This window comes from Cebus imitator, unplaced genomic scaffold (assembly GCF_001604975.1).
Source record: "Cebus imitator isolate Cc_AM_T3 unplaced genomic scaffold, Cebus_imitator-1.0 Scaffold75, whole genome shotgun sequence".
NCBI classification, from domain to species: domain Eukaryota; kingdom Metazoa; phylum Chordata; class Mammalia; order Primates; family Cebidae; genus Cebus; species Cebus imitator.
Window position 1 is genome coordinate 792,843 of NW_016107390.1, and position 16,795 is coordinate 809,637.

Below are 16,795 nucleotides of genomic sequence, written 5' to 3' on the forward strand. Positions count from 1 at the left end.
CCTCCCTGCCCAGGCCGCTCACTGTCACCCCTCTGAGACCTCCTCCCTGCCCAGGCCGCTCATTGTCACCCCTCAGACCACCTCCCTGCCCAGGCTGCTCACTGTCACCCCTCTGAGACCACCTTCCTGCCCAGGGTCTTGCATGTTCCCCTCATCTCTCCACTATGTGGAAACAGGACTGACAACCATAGGGCCAAAGTGGTCAGCAGGGACATCCGGAAAGGTGAGTTATGACGTCCACCTTTCTCTTAAGGAGTGTGCAGAACCATCCTGGGAGCATACCCGTGGTCTCACCCGCAAGGCAGCCCTGGCTCTGTCACCCAGGCTGGAGTGCAGTGACGCAATCTTAGCTCACTGCAACCTCCGCCCCCCCCGGTTCAAGCAAATCCCACTAGCTGGGATTACAGGTGCCCACCACCACGCTCAGCTAATTTTTGTACTTTTAGTAGAGACGGGGTTTCACCATGTTGGGTAGGCTGGTCTCGAATTCTTGACCTCGTGAACCACCCGCCTTGGCCTTCCAAAGTGCTGGGATTACAGGCATGAGCCACCAAACCCAGCTCAGGAATCATTTTTTTGGATAACCTGGTGAGTGTTTCCTGTGTTCCATTGTGCTTCATTAGTCTCCTGAATGTCATTTATTTAGCCATTCTCCCATTCTTTTTTTTTTTAGTAGGGGCATGGGGGCATTACATAATACCATGTTGAACAAGGTCAGCAATTCTGCGTGGCGGGGGCCGCCTCCCTCCGGGAGGCACAGATGCAGCAGGGCGCCTTCCACCAGAGGGAAACCGTGGGCACAGACGCAGCAGGGCGCCTTCCACCGGAGGGAAACCCTGGGCACAGACGCTTGCAAACAGACCATGGCGGAACTCACCCCACCAGGCCTGGTGGCTCAGTCTGAAATCCAGCACTTTGGAGGCCAAGGATCGCTTGAGTCCAGGAGTCTGAGACCAGCTTAGGCAACAGTGAGATTCCCAGATCTGCAAAAACATTTGTAAAAACTGGCCAGATGTGGTGGTGTGTGCCGGTGGTCCCAGCTGCTTGGAAGGCTGAAGGACCTCTTGGGCCCAGGAGCTCAACATCAGCTTGTGTAACACAGTGAAGCACCATCTTCACAAAAATTCGCTGGGGATGGTCCCGTCTGCAGCATGCGCCTGTAGTCCCAGCTACCTGGAAGACTGAGGCGTGAGGATCACCTGAGCCTGGGAGGTGGAGGCTGCAGTGAGCCGTGGTTGCACCACTGCACTCCAGCCTGGGTGAGAGTTAAGACCTTGTCTCAAAAAACAACAAAAAACAAAAAGCCTGCCCCCCCACAGAGAAATGCGCGGCCTTCTGGGTTCCACTCAGACTTCTCTTTGTGCAGCTGAATGAAAGTGCTGATCTTACTAAAGCCGCCAGGCCCCGGCCATTAAAAGGCCAGAACGAGAGAATGACTGAAGAATACATTCAGGAGACTGGACGCATTAAAGCACGATGGAACACAGGAAACATTTACCAGGTTATCTCAAAAAAAATACCTGCAATAGCTCCACATAAGAAACGTGTGTGTACACACACACACACACACACACACATAATTTTTTTTGAGATTGAGTTTCACTCGTCACCCAGGCTGGAGCGTGATGTTGGCTCACTGCAACCTCTGCCTCCCGGGTTCAAGTGATTCTCCTGCCTCAGCCTCCTGAGTAGCTGGGATAACATGCGCCCGCCATCACGCCTGGCTAAATTTTTGTATTTTTAGTACAGATGGGGTTTCACCATGTTGGCCAGACTGGTCCTGAACGCCTGACCTCAGGTGATCTGCCTACCTCTACCTCCCAAAGTGCTGGGATTACAGGCATGAGCCACCACGCACGGCCAGAACGTGTATATTGGGCAAAGAAAGCAGAGAGCCCATCTGTGACTCCTCAGTGCCTGGGCGTGGGAAGCGGCTGCCTGTCCCGGCCCCCACTCTGCCTGAGCTCTCCACCTGCCCCGTCACCAGCCTGCCTGGGGCCCTTGCCCTCTGCTGGGCACAGTGGGGCACCCGCTATTGTCCTAGGCTAAGCAGGCACCGGCAGGATACTTGTAGACAACAGGCAAAGTTTATTTAACTTGTGAATGCTGACAATAAATAAAGCAGAGGGGTAAAGAGAAGCAGACCAGTACCTCGAGGACAAAGAAACCCAAACCCAACACAAAACCCAGCTCCTGGCTGCTTCTGCGTGCTCCGGACTCTGGGTCCCTCCTGCTCCTCCCAGGGTAAGGGGGCCAGAAGTGTATATCCACAAGCAGCAGCTGGGACCCTGGGTCCTCAGGGGCCACCGGAGACCAGGGAAGCCTTTGCAAGGGCAAAACCCAATGGCGACAGGCCCATGAAAGCTTCAAGTCACCACGTGGGCCTGCAGGTGCCATTTCTGGCTCTGCTCTCTCCTCCAGGCCCACACACCTGCTCAACAGGCATCTGTGCCTGGACACCTCCCAGAAGCCCCTTTATTCTGGGACATCTACTCTCAGTCCCGTCCTCACTGGGTCCTCCCACCATCTCTCTGAAGACTCTTATTAGGGCTGCCCCCTAATTGTTCTGAAGCAGCCCCACCCAGGAATGACGGGCTCTCAACCACTGTGGGGCCACAGACAGGCATGGGCCGGCTCCCATCCCAGCTGCCTCCCCCTGCATCAGAGGTGGGGTGCACAGGACTTTTGGGGGTTGGCCAGGCTGCAGGAACTGTGCAGCTGAAGCAGACCCTGGATTCTGCAAGCTCTGGGGGAGCTTTTGCAGCTTCTGGAACCACAGGCCGGAGCCGCCAGGGCCATGGGTTCCCAGCTTTGGTGAGGGCTGTTGGCACTAAGTGGCACCCGGTGGCGGGAAGGGTCTTCCGGGGAGGGCGAGTCTGCCCCACACCCTCCCACGGGTTCCGGGGGTTCTCCCACGCAGGCTCAGAAAGGCACTAGGAGTTCCTCCTTGTATTCAAAGGACACACTCCCTCCTCCCAGGTCCTCCAAGTGGCCAGAACGCTCCATGGCCTGGCGGGCAAGAGAGGCGACAGGACTCCTCCAGGAGTTACTGGGGAACCAGGGCATCCCCGGACCCACCTTTCGGCCGGCAGATGGTCATCGGGGTCGGGCTGCTGGACAGGGGTGAGAAGACGGGCCGCAGCGTCCCCGAGAAGGGGATCTCGGGGAAGATGAAGAGCAGCGACCCGTCGGTGGCGCTGTAGAAGGAGAGGTGTCCGGCCTCATAGTCCAGAAAGATCCCCACACGCTTGGGGGGGTCCCGGAGTGGAGCCAAGGCCCGTTCAGGGGAGTTGTAGTAGCTCCCCAGGAACACCAGGATCCAGAAGCCGTTGCCCGCGGACAGCTCGCCCTTCTCCTTCCGGTTCACGTTCTCCCTGCACACGCCCAGGGCCCAGCTGCTGCGTTCCCCCACCTCCACCTCCCAGTAGTGGCGGCCTGAGGTGAAGCGCTCCCGGCCGAGCACGCAGGGGCCAGGGTCGAAGCGCTCGGGGCTGTCCGGCAGGGCCTGGCGCAGATCCCCGCGCTGCACGCTCCGCCTGTCTTCAGACAGAACCAGCTCAGGGTTGGCGGTGTCCGGGTCCAAGGTCACGTCCCCTGCAGAGAGAGGCCCAAGGTCACCCAGGCACAGCCACGGGCAAGCTGGGGCCACCTGCCCGGGTCCTGGGTGCGGGGGTAGGATCCTCCCAGCCGGAAGGCCGTGGCTGTCTGCCCCAGGGTCCTGCAGCCTCACGACTTCCTGGAGTAACTTACTCTCCAGGCAGACATCCCCTCCCCAGAAAAAAACCCACCTAACCACGTCCAGCTGCAACTTACAATGTCCTAGAAATTGGCCCATGTTTTGCCTTCAGATGTCAGGAGGAAATCTTGGTTGCTTTTTTTTGAGATGGAGTTTTGCTCCTGTTGCCCAGGCTGTGGTGCAGTGGTGTGATCTCAGCTCACCACAACCTCCACCTCCTGGGTTCAAGCCATTCTCCTGCCTCAGCCTCCCGAGTAGCTGGGACTACAGGCATGTGCTACCACGCCCAGCTAATTTTGTATATTTTTAGTAGAGACGGGGTTTCTCCACTTTGGTCAGTCTGGTCTCGAACTCCCGACCTCAGGTAATCTGCCCGTGTCAGCCTCAGCCCCCAAAGTGCTGGGATTACAGGTGTGAGCCACTGCACCTGGCCGGTTGCTTTCTTTTGTTTTTTGTTTTGTTTTGTTTTTTAAAGAGGCACAGTCTTGCTCTGTGACCCCAGGCTGCAGTGCAGTGGTGAAATCATGGCTCACTGCAGCCTTGACCTCCTGCGCTCCAACGATCCTCCTGCCTCAGCCTCCCCAGTTGCTGGGATTACAGGCATGTGCCAACATGGGCGGCTCATTTTTTAGTTTTTTATTTGTAGAGATGGGAGTCTTGTTGTTTCCTAAGCTTGTCTTCAACTGCCGGCCTCAAGCAATCCTCCCGCCTGAGCCTCACAGTGCTGGGATTACAGGGGTAAGCCACTGCACCCAGCCCTTTTCTTTCTTTCCATCCCCAAATGGAGGATGTGAATTAGGGTGGCTGTCCAACCCTGACCACGCCCAGATTTCAGGTCTCCCCACCTCTGGAGGCCTGCACACAGCTCCCACGACAGCCTCCCGACGCCAGCAAGGGCTGAGGACAGGACCTCCTCTGGGCGACTGGGATACAAGAAACAGATTTGGGTTTTGTCCCCAATTCCTGGCATGGAGTTCATAGAGCCCTGGGAATTTCCTGAGTGACAGGAGCGCCTCGTGTTATCATAAGATGTCCCTTTCCGTCACACCTGAGGAGTTGACGCCACTACAGTGGCTGAGGTGGGGACCCGAGAGAGCCCAGCAGAGGGCCAGCCACCAGAAGGACCAATCCTATGAGCTGAGGGTGGGAACGCGAGCCCCCGCTGAGCGCCAGCCCCTGACCTCAGGAAGGGGAAAGGGGCCTGAGGTTGAGCCCCATCACCAATGACAATGATTTAATCAATCCTAACCCTGCCATGGACCCTCCATGAAGACACCTAAACAGCTCTTGGGGCTCTGGGAGCTTCCGGGCTGGTGAACACATGGAGGTGCTGGGAGGCTCTGTACCCCTTCCCAAGTGCTGTCCTTCACAACAAACCCACGACAGTAAGTCAAGTGCTCTCCCAAGTTCGTGGGCTGTGCTGGCCAATGCTCACACCTGCGGAGGGGCCGGGGGCACAGAGGTGGGGCAGCCCCTGGAAGCTGACGGGCATCTCAAAGGGGCAGTCCCGTGGGACTGAGCCCTTAATCTGCAGGGCCTGTAGTAACTCCTGCAGTGCCAGCATTGGCAATCCCGTTCAACACAAACGGAAGCCTTGGATACCCATTTAGTGCCCAGGAAGTTGAAGAACCGTTGGGTGTGAAAACACCCACACAACTGACGCCAGAAGTATGAGCCGAGGAGGTTCTCCCAACAACCCACCACCACGACACTGTGAGTCTGGAGCTGGCAGCGGCAGGGCACAGAACACGTGGCTGGTTGCTTGGGGGGGGTCCCCTCCTGGAGTCATCTCCCCACCGGGGGCCTCCACACCCACCTCGAAACCTCTGCAGTGTCTCCACGAGTCCCGGGACCCTGCACACGGTCCTCAGCTCCATGGGCACAACTTCTGGGGGCTGCAGCTTCACATCCTGGACCCTAGAGAGGACAGCCCAGGTGTTATCCCCATGGCCAACAGCCAGGCCCCCACCCCACTTCCTCCCACCTCATCCCTCCCGCCCCGCCCCCCGCGAGAGGCTGGGCTCGTACCTGCGCAGGGCGTCCTTGATGTCCTACGTGGGAAGGAAGCAGCACACTCAGTGTCAGTGACCATCACCTGCTCCCAGAGCCCACCCCCACCCCAGAAGCCCCACGACTGAGCCTCAGGCAGCAAAAAACACACACAGGGGGCCAGAAACCACCCGCAGCAAGGCTGAGTCCCAGGCATGCTGTTGGAGGCTCGGGCACGTGTGCCAGGATGCCATCACCCACAGGCACAGCCCAGCCCTGTGGACCAGGCCCCACTTCTGCCTGACACTTGGACACAGGGCTTACTACCCAGAGCCCCAAGGGGCGCCCCGGGTGCCAAGGTAGGACAGGCACGCATCCCAGCCTCCAGCTAGGGGCACCTCCACCCCAGTCAGAGCCCAGCCCCGCGGCTACACTACTCCCTCTGCCAGCTCCGCCAGGCCTGCGGGTTCCCTGCCCTGCCCTACGCCCGGGCTGCCTCCTTCCCGGGTCGCCGCCTGATCCGTGACAGCATCTGACTCCGTGTTAGGGCCCGAGTTGTGTCCACCCCACCAAATCTGTATGTTGAAGCTGGAAACTTCAGGACCTCAGAACCAGACCACTGGGAAAAACTGCCTTTAAAAAGGAAACCATGGTAAAATGAGGCCACCAGGGTGTCTGCAATCCAACAGAACTTAGGTTTCATAAGAAGGGACGACTGGGGCACAGACACCCACAGAGGGCCGACCCTGTGAGGACACAGGAAGAGATGATGTCTACAGGCCCAGGAGAGGCCACAGGAGGAACCGGCTTTGACCTCCGCCTTCCAGCATCCAGGACTGGGAGATAATCAGTCTCAGCTGGGGAGGCCCCCGGCCGGTGGTAGTCCAGGTGGCAGCCGGGGCTGGCGTGACACACCCAGGAACTGGAACATCAGCTCCTGGGAGGCACGGTCTGGTGTCTCTCACAACAGTCTTCAGGGATCTGTACTGCAGGGATTTAACTCACACCGTCACACACGACCCCACACCCTGTTCATTCTGACATGCATGCCAACTACCAGGCCGGGTGCAGAGGTAAAACACACGCCCAGACAAGGTTTCCTTGCATACAGGAGAAAGGGCAAAAGACTTCCACACGTACGAGTAGTTAATTCTGTCTACAACAGTGTGTTGAGAACACCACACTCTAGGCCCCCCAAAAATTTTATTTTATTTTTTCATTATTATTATTTTTTTGAGATAGAGTCTTGCTCTGTCACCCAGGTTGGAGTGCAGTGGCACGATCTCAGCTCACTGCAACTTCTGCCACCCGGGTTCAAGTGATTCTTCTGCCTCAGCCTCCCAAGTAGCTGGGACTACAGGTGTGCACCACTACATCCGGCTAATTTTTGTTTTTGTAGTAGAGATGGAGTTTCACCAAGCAGGCCAGCACTGTGGGAAGCCAAGGCAGGCGGATCATTTGAGTCCAGTTCAAGAGCAGGCTGACCAACATGGTGAAACCCCATCTCTAAAAAAATTATTTTAAATTAGCTGGACTTGGTGGTGCGTGCCTGTAGTCCCAGTTACTCGGAGGGCTGAGGCAGAAGAACAGGTTGAACCCGGGTCCCAGCTACTCAGGGGGCTGAGGTGGGAAGGTCACTGGCACCCAGGATGTTGAGGCTGCAGCGGGTCATAATCATTCCACTGTACTCCAGTCTGGGCGACCGAATGAGACCCTGCCTGTCTTAATAAATAATTCATAAATAAATGAATAAAGAGGAGACTCTTGGTAGAGTTCTGAAGCCCAAGGAGAGTTTGTTGGCAGACATGGGGAGTGGGCAGGACAAGGGAGGGGCGGGCACAGGGCAGCGGTGGGCAGCCACCACTGAGTAGCTGGGACCACAGTGAGCCAGGCAGCTGGGAGCAGCGCCACCTTGGCTGTTCTACCTGGGAGGGGGGGCCCGCCCTGGGGTCATCTGGAAACAGGCGGTGGCTGTCACAAGGCCGGGGCAGGGCAGCAGGAGAGGGCCGTGGGGGTGGAGGACAACCTTGGCCTCCAGGAGGGGGACGGTTTCTGCCCAGCACAGACAAACAACACCACTTCGTGGCTACGAGCAGAGCCTGCCGCGAGCCAGGACCCAGGGAGCCACTCAAGCCCTTTCCTGCACCCTGCGAGCCTTGTGCAGTGGGCCTGGGTGCTGGGAACACGGGCTGGGCCCCCCAACCCAACTGGTGGCCAAGGGTGCAAACCCACCCCACCTCTCCCTCTCAGACCGGCGCACAGCCCATGCCAACAGAGTCCTGGGGCTGCTCTCCTGTGACCCCCATGTGGGGGCCCCACCACACACACGCCAGGGCAGCTCTGGGCTGGCAGGCTGGGGGGACAGGAGGGACCTCCTGAAGCCTTGTAGCCAGGCCAAACCTGGGCAGGGAGCTTGGCCAAGGCATGGACAGGCAGGCCGCTCAGCAAGGTGAATGCAGGCAGCCATATGAGACCCAAGACTCACCCACATGCCACAACATTGCAGCCGAGAGCCCAAATCCCTCTTCACACAAACTCTGTGGGTCCCCGTTTCCAGGTCAACTCCTTCATTCTAAACCCTCCCTAGCTTCTCTGACACCTGCTCTCCCTACCTCACTGACGGCGCCTCCTCAGTCCCCTGGGTACCTCCGCGTCCCATGATTTACGGACCACGGGACCCTCTCCTTATTACTCAGCCTTCCCACAGACGCTAGCCAAGTGTCCCCACCTCTTCCCAGGCTCAAAGGCAGTTAATGTCCAAGCAGGTGCACGTGGAGTGGACGGAGGATGCCTCCCCCTGGGAGGTGGGAGGTGGGGAGCTGCCTGGGTACAGCGTGCAGCTTCAGGTGATGGTGACGCTCCAGCTGCACTCGCACCCTTAAATCCACAAAAATAATTAAAACACAAAAACATATGCAGAAAATAGCTCACGACAGAAATGGCTAACGAAACCAGGAGCCTGGTCTGACGTTCTGCTCGCCCAGAGGCTGGCGGGGGGTCACCTGCTGTGCAAAGCCGCTCAGCCACATCTGCAGCGTTGTGGGCTCCACCTGGGTCCGGCAGCCCTGCCCCACCAGTGGCCGAATTCACTCGCAGGGCCTCTCTCATCTGGAAGAGCGGGAACTGCCCAGGGCCCCCGTTTCCCCGGGAATCTTCAGGCCCCTTGGGTTTACACATGCTGGGTGCAGAACACGTTCTCCGTTTTGTGGCACAAATACGACAGCAGACACCCCCAGCCCACACGGGGCCTCTCGGCACGGGAGTGCCCTCGGAGCACACTTGCTAACCTGCTAACCGGGGAGAGCTGACGTCAGGACAGACGGCCAGGCATCCGCTGGTTCTGGTTTGGGGCCGCACCTAGGGAGGCCCAGGCCCAGGAGGACGGGCTCGGGGGGCGGAGCCCCACGTGGGGAAGGAGTCTCCCGGAAGCAGAGGAGGAGGAGACCCCTCGTGATGGAGACGCACGGGGTGTGCAGTGGGGACAGAGAAGGGCGAGGACTTCCTGCTGGGGACGCCTGTGGGAGGCCCACGGGAGGCCCCAGGTGGTCCCAGGCAGGGAGGGCAGGTCAGAGCCCGTGGGGAGCACCAGCCTGTGCGTCCTGCCCGGCGGGCCGGCGACCACACGCCCACTCTCGGCTGTGCCCACAGGGAGCAGCGACCGCTGTCAGGCCGAGATGGCGTGACCCTACGTAAGCACTTAAGAGATGCCACCTGCGAACGCTACAGAGGAAAATCGATTGTGCCTTTCTCGGCACACGGGTTTTGGGGGTGGCAAGAGCGGGGCCCATCCAGCCAGGCCACTCACGTCTCCACCCAGACAACCTCCGCCCCCACTGCTTGCGCTTCTGGTTCTCCCGCCTCCGGCAGGGCCAGGCCGAGCCCGAGTGGCCTCCGTGGCTGCCTCCGGGCCGCCCAGCCCAGCTCACCTGCAGCAGCCCCAGCGCAGGCAGCCGGCAGCGGCCCTCCAGCTCGGCGATGAGCTCAGCCAGGTGAGCGCTCTGCTGGCCCAGGCGGGCCGCGCCCTCCCGCAGGCGGGGCAGCACCTCCAGCTCCTCCTCCTCCAGCCTCTGCAGCAGCTGCTGCTCCTCCTCGGCCAGCAAGCGGCGAAGACGCTCGAACTCACCCAGCACGTTCTGCCGCTGGCTTTCCACCATCTTCTGCAGGGCCCAGAGAGGACAGCTAAGGCCAGACCCCAAACCCACCTGCGGCACCTCCCAAACCCCACACCCACCGCTCAGGGACAGTCAAATCCTACTTTACCACAAGCTGAAAGCTGCCAGACCCCAACCATCTAGTCCTCCCCGACTTCCAAACCCAGCCCTTGCTTTGGTAGAACCCTGTATCTATACCTGGGGCTGCCCAGACCCCGAATCTACCTCCCAAGGCCCCCGAGACCTCGAATCTACTCCTAGGGATGGCTGAATCCCATCTACTGCCTAATCACCCAAAGCCTCCAAATTCACCCCCAGGTCCTCCCTCAGAGTTGCCACCCAAGCATGCTGGGACCACAGGGTGGGGCCCTTGGGGTGTGGTAGGCCATGCCCACCCGAAGCCGGCAGGACAGGTGCACACGGGCCAGGCGCAGCTCTCAGTGGGCTCGGTGGGGCCAGGCTGAAGCAGTGGGTCATGGGACGCTGAGGGCAAGTGTGCCCGGCCAGCATCGCCCCCGGGGTCCCTCGTGCAGGACCCTCACCCCCTCCCCCGCCACCCCGGACCCTAGGAGCCCAGGCACCTGCCTGCCACAAGGCGCAGGTCTCATCCGCCTGGGCCTGGAACAGCAGCGCGTCCTGCCTCTGCTTCCGGAGGTGCTCCAGCGACTTCTCCAGCTTCACCTGCGGGAGAGGCCAGGCAGGGCCATGAGACCCCAGTCCCCAGGCACACCTGACCCCCGGTCCCAAGTTCCTCCTCAGAGAAAATGGGGACAAAGTGAAATCTGCCCAGAGCCAGGAGTAAGCTTGATGTACTGCAATGAGCATGTGCCCTCGTGGAGGGCGGGCAGGACCACCTCTCTCGCCAGAGGCTGACAGCCCCGGCCAGCGGCATTCTTTCCTTTTTCTCACACGGGGCATCTTTCTAGTTCTTGATCTTGCTGCCCTACCCCAGGCCTCTTCCCGCTTCACAAAGCTGCCTCAGGGGCTCTGGCTGCACCCCGTCGGCCCCCAAGCTGGTGCCGGGCTCTCCTGTTCCCAAGCCAGCGCCTCTTCCTCCTCTGCCTCCTCACCTGCCAGCTCACACAAGGGCCTGGGCCAAGCCTATGCTGGGGTCCAAAACTTCTGCCCCCCTAGATTCACAGGTTGAAATCCCAACCCCCAGGGAGAGGACGGAGGAGGCAGAGCCTCTGGGAGGTGATTAGGTCAGGAAGGCGGAGCCAGCCCGATGGAATTAGTGTTCTGAAGGAACCTCACCGCTTTCACCACTGAAGCCACAGTGAGAAGGTGCCCTCATCACACACTGAACCTGAAGGACCTGATCCTGGACTTCCAGCCTCCAGAGCTGCGAGGACACATCTGCCACGGGCAGGCCATGGTGTTTTGGTAGGACCATTGGCCTGGACAGAGACGCCTGGCTGCCTGCCCCGTCTTTCCTCTGAGCCACTCGGGACCTTCTGCATTTTCAGCTTCACCCGCTGTCACTGTAATAAGCCGCAGGCCGGCTACACCTGCAATCTGCCTTCTTGGTCCTCAATTCTCATTCCCATGGTTCTCCACGCCGTGCGTACCGGGAAGCAGTGAGAATCCCACACACAAACCTGCGGCACCTCGTGTGCTTGGGGTGCCGGCAACCCACTCCTAGAAGGGTCCGTTCACTTCCACCCCATCTCCATCTGACAGCCTCATCAGCAACAGGCTTTATGCTGGCCACACCTCTTGGCTCCTCAGCCACCCCGAGGCCTGGCTGTCACCCCTCTATTCATGCTCTGGAAGGACGGAGGTGCTGGAGGGTCCAAAGTCGGCCCTAGCAAGGCCAGGACGTGAGCTCAGCTGCCCGGCTCCGGGTGTGCACTTTGGCTCCACACCCGACCTTGTGATTTGCAGATTCGAGGAGACTGCCTGGCACCTCTGGGGCACCAACAACATGTCCAGCTGCTTGTTGTCTCTGCCTGGGCTCAGCTCCCCAGGAGCTACAAGAACCCCAAATGGGGGTCCCTGTCCCCAGGCCTCCCTCCTCACTGCTGCCAGCCTGCCACAGAAAACTCAGGCCTGGCCCCTGTAACCCAACCTCACCTCAAACACTTGGCCCAGCGCCTCTCAACTTCTCCCTCGATGCTTCAGCACCTCTGATATGTTGTTTTCTTTTTTTTTTTGATATGGAGTCTCGTTCTGTCCCTCAGGCTGGAGTACAGTGGCGCAATCTTGGCTCACTGCAACCTCCACTTACTGAGTTCAAGCAATTCTCCTGCCTCCGCCTCCCAAGTAGCTAGGATTACAGGTGCCCGTCACTGCACCCAGCTAATTTTTGTATTTTTAGTTGAGACAGGTTTTTGCCATGTTGGCCAGGGTGATCTTGAACTCCTGACCTCAGGTGATCCACCCACCCCAGCCTCCCAAAGTGCTGGGATTACAGGCATGAGCCACTGCGCCCAGCCAACATTTTCAGGTTTCAACACTAAGGTTACAAACAGCATGTGAACAGATGGAATGGGCTGTAAAGCAGCACCATGCACCCAGCAAGGCAAAGATCTTGCATTTCAAGTACACACATCTTTGTGTCTCTTGCCAGATGAGAAAGGAAGCCTCTTACCCTGCGTGTAGTCAGAGCTGGGATGCTGGGGCTTGGTGCAGGCCTGGGATCTTCCCTGGCCTCCTCCTTCCTGTGGCAAACCCCTCCCCCACAAGTACCACGTGATACACAAACCCAGAGAGAACTGGGACTATGTTCTCTTTCCCATGTGCTGCTCCCTGGAACTGGAACTTGCTGGGACTTTCCTGTTTACCACCTGGGGGCAACCCAGCCTGGGGCTTGTTGAGCTGTCATGACTGCAGGTCAGCACCAGGCAAAGAGTAAACTTGTCATGGGGCTCGTCAGCTCCAACTCTGGCAGTGGACACACAGACCCAATGGGGAGGACTGACCTTTCTCGAGCCATGGAGCAGGTAAAAGTTTGCTTCGGTTAACATCACACAGGCCCTAACGCAGTGGAGAGGAACAGGACAGGTCATCCCCCAATATGCCACTGTGGTATGAGAATGATTCCGAGTAAAAGCAGGTACAGAAGAGCTCTCTGTACTCCTGTCTGCCTAAAGCAGGGTATTCATTCTCCATGAGAAAGGCAACCCCTCTACCAGGAAGAGGAGGGCACTTCAATCCCAGGAGATGAGTCTGCCTGAACAGACCTTACTACAAGGTCCATTATCTTGTGTTGCTTCTTCCCATCTATTTGCTAGTCACTTTCCCACCATTTATCACAGCCCTAGAAGCCCAATCTGTTTTTCTGTGTCCAGTTACTTCTCCACAATTTACAGTCCTTTATTGAAATGGTACAAATATAACGCCCAGAATCTAAGGGCTCTTGTTGGCTTTTCTATAAAGTTCTGATGCAACAAAACTTAAAATATTAATAAAATTGTATGCTTTCTTTTCCTGTTGATCCGTCTTATGCCAGTTTAATTTGCAGCCCCCAGCCACTGAACCTAACAGGGTAGAGGGAAAATTTTTTCTTCACCTACAAAAGAAAGGGCTAAGTGTTAGCCCATGAAACTTTATCGGGTCAACTCTGTAGAGCTACTGGGTGCACTCTGCACCCATCGGGGTATTTGGTGTCAGAAGGGTAATACTGCTGGGCTAGTATGTCTGAGGTGGAGACATTCCTGCACAGATAAAGAAAACAAAACCCACAGGAATCTGTGTCTAGACAAGCCCGGGAATATGGCTCTAAGCCACTTTTCTGCTAAAATCCAGAGCAGAAGGGGACAGATTCAGATTTATTCTAGTGTCCATAAACTTGCTCTGTGACAGGGACAGATTGACTCAGTACTGATTCTAACACTGGCTTAACTGCTAGTCTGGCACACACAGGTGACCGTGATGCCACACACAAGGTACAATCGAGGAAGCTCCAAAGATGCTGCCGTCTGCCCACACCTGGGCTCCCAGGAGCACAGCGCAGCGGGTCAGCAAGGAAGATGACAGCAGGAGGGAGGGCAGGGCAGGGGAGCGTGTGCCCCAGGTCCTGAAGCTCCAAGTTTGTTTGGGTTTTGAGCAACAAGACAAGGAGAGAGAAGGTGGGCTAGGCCCTGGCATCTCAGATAGCAGAGGCGGCTCCCAGTACCCCACCCAGAAAGGCAGGGTGGCCTGGAGGGGAGGTGAAAGAGGAGATGACTCTGCCCCACTCATCCTGCCCAGCCACCACCTCTGAGGTTCTCCCACTTTCCTCTGATCCCGGCCCCTTCCTGACCAGTGTACGCTCAAATAGTGCACGCTCACAGTGCACGCCCACATAGTGAACGCTCACAAAGTGCATGCCCACATAGCGTATGCTCAAATAGTGCACGCTCACAGTGCACGCCCACAGTGTACGCTCACATAGTGTACGCTCAGAGTGCACGCTCACAAAGTGCATGCCCACATAGTGTACGCTCAAATAGTGCACGCTCACAAAGTGCATGCCCACATAGTGTACGCTCACATAGTGCACGCCCAGTGTACACTCGAATAGTGCACGCTCACAGTGCACGCCCACATAGTGAACGCTCATAGTGCATGCTCACAGCGCACGTTCACAAAGTGCATGTCCACATAGTGTATGCTCAAATAGTGCATGCTCACAGTGCACGCCCACAGTGTACACTCACATAGTGTACGCTCAGAGTGCATGCCCACATAGTGTACACTCACATAGTGCATGCTCACATAGTGCACGCTCAGTGCACGCTCATAGTGTACGCTCACATAGTGCACGCCCACATACTGCACGCTCAGTGTACGCTCATAGTGCACGCTCACATAGTGCACGCCCACATACTGCACGCTCAGTGTATGCTCACATAGTGCACGCCCACATACTGCACGCTCAGTGTACGCTCACATAGTGCACGCCCACATAGTGCATGCTCAGTGTACACTCACAGTGTATGCTCAGAGTGCACGCTCAGAGTGCACGCCCACATAGTGTACGCTCACATAGTGCACGCCCACATACTGCACGCTCACTGTACGCTCACATAGTGCACGCCCACATAGTGCATGCTCAGCCTACACTCAGTGTACGCTCAGAGTGCACGCCCATAGTGCACACTCGGTGCATGCCCACATAGTGTACACTCACATAGTGCATGCTCACATAGTGCACGCTCACATAGTGCACGCCCACATACTGCACGCTCAGTGTACGCTCACATAGTGTACGCTCACATACTGCACGCCCACATACTGCACGCTCAGTGTACGCTCACATAGTGCACGCCCACATACTGCACGCTCAGTGTACGCTCACATAGTGCACGCCCACATAGTGCATGCTCAGTGTACACTCCGTGTACGCTCAGAGTGCACACTCAGAGTGCACGTCCACATAGTGTACGCTCACATAGTGCACGCCCACATACTGCACGCTCACTGTACGCTCACATAGTGCACGCCCACATAGTGCGTGCTCAGCCTACACTCACAGTGTACGCTCAGAGTGCACGCTCATAGTGCACTCAGTGCATGCCCACATAGTGTACACTCACATAGTGCATGCTCACATAGTGCACGCTCATAGTGTACGCTCACATAGTGCACGCTCACAGTGCACGCTCACATACTGTATGCTCACATACTGCACACTCACATAGTGTACACCCACATAGCGCACGCTCACATTTGCCTTGCCTCCACGCCACCACCTTCCACCTCACCCTCTTAGCCTCTATCTACGGGAGGTACGCCCCTCACCCCCAGAGAGCAGGGTCCCACTGAAGGCCATGGCCCCAAGAGACCTGCTTGAAACAGGCTGTCATGACCCCCACAGCCACCCTGCGCGACACCGCCCTCACAGGCCCAGGGAAGGCTGCATCTTGAGCTCCCCGCCCTAGACAGAGACACATCAGGCCTGGAGCAGCTCCCAATCCCTCCACCCGGCCAGGCCTCCCCAGCTCCCGGGTCCCCGACGCCCCTGCTCGCTGCCCCCGCCCGGGCGCACCTTGAGGTCGTCGGCCGCGTCCTGCAGCGGCCGCACGCGGTGCGCCCAGTGCTCCCCCGAGCGCTCGCAGGCCGCGCACAGCAGGCGCAGCTCGTCCCCGCAGAAGGCGGCCAGGGGCTCGCGGTGCGCGGGACACACGCCCTGCGGGACGGGCGACGGCGGGTGCAGGCGCCGCGCCATCTCGGCCATCTTGGCGAGCGGGCGGTTGGGCCGCAGGTTCCTCTGCGGGGACAGCTCGCGGCACTCGGGGCACGCGTACGGGCCCTCGGGCTGGCCCCAGCAGCGCCGGATGCACTCGCGGCAGAAGTTGTGACCGCAGTCGGTCATCACCGGGTCAGTGAAGTAGTCGAGGCAGATGGCGCAGGTTGCCTCCTCCTGGAGGTTAGTGGACAGGTCCGGGGCGGCCATGGCGCGGGCCGAGCGGAGGAACGCGGTACTGTCCGCGGGGCGGCGGCGGGGAGACGCGGGAGGTCGCAGGGACGCGGGGGATCCGGCCGCGGTGGCGCCGGCGCGGGCACTCCGGGGCGGGGCTCAGACTCGCGGGCGCTCGGGCTCCGAGGCGCGGGGACTCCGGGGCGCAGGATACTGGGCTTGGGAAGCGCTGGGCGCGGAGGCTCCGGGCGCTCGGGGGACGCGGGACGTAGGGCCCCCGGATGCCGGCAGGAAGAGGAGCGGGAGCCGAGGCGGAAGCAGGAAGCGACTGGGTGGTTTTTTTTTTTTTTTTTTTTTTTTTTTTGGAAGAACGCGCTTTTGCCTCCGATTGGCCGCTGCCCGTCACGCGACCCGCGGGCGGGACGGAATTGGAGAGCATTCACTCACTGACCCGGCGTCCCCGCCGCTCCAGTTGGTGTGGCGTAGTCTTTACCCTGGCCCTCGGGAGGAATGAAGCACACGGGAGGGATGGGGGCAGGGACGGATGAGGGCAGGGGGCGGGGCGCAGGGGAGGGA

The 16,795-nt window shown here is 58.7% G+C and overlaps 1 protein-coding gene across 1 annotated transcript; it reads right to left on the reverse strand.

Annotated features, from left to right (window-relative positions):
• Positions 1-2,065: 2,065 nt before the first annotated feature.
• Positions 2,066-16,587, reverse strand: TRIM11 (tripartite motif containing 11). The gene is made up of 6 exons (XM_017532032.2): positions 15,848-16,587; positions 10,462-10,557; positions 9,652-9,882; positions 5,765-5,787; positions 5,553-5,653; positions 2,066-3,594 (listed from the first exon to the last, which is right to left on the reverse strand). The coding sequence occupies exons 1-6, from the start codon at positions 16,253-16,255 to the stop codon at positions 3,047-3,049; spliced, it is 1,407 nt and encodes a 468-aa protein (XP_017387521.1). The 5' UTR covers positions 16,256-16,587; the 3' UTR covers positions 2,066-3,046.
• Between the last annotated feature and the right edge of the window lie 208 nt (positions 16,588-16,795).

What these genes read in the sequence shown, in the direction of transcription:
- TRIM11 (XM_017532032.2), bottom strand. Translation starts at nt 16,255, where the DNA reads ATGGCCGCCCCGGACCTGTCCACTAACCTCCAGGAGGAGGCAACCTGC. An exon ending in ACGCGGCCGACGACCTCAAG is followed by an intron (nt 10,558 to 15,847) that starts GTGCGCCCGGGC and finishes CCTCTCCCGCAG; the next exon opens with GTGAAGCTGGAGAAGTCGCT. An exon ending in AGACCTGCGCCTTGTGGCAG is followed by an intron (nt 9,883 to 10,461) that starts GCAGGTGCCTGG and finishes TGGGCCCTGCAG; the next exon opens with AAGATGGTGGAAAGCCAGCG.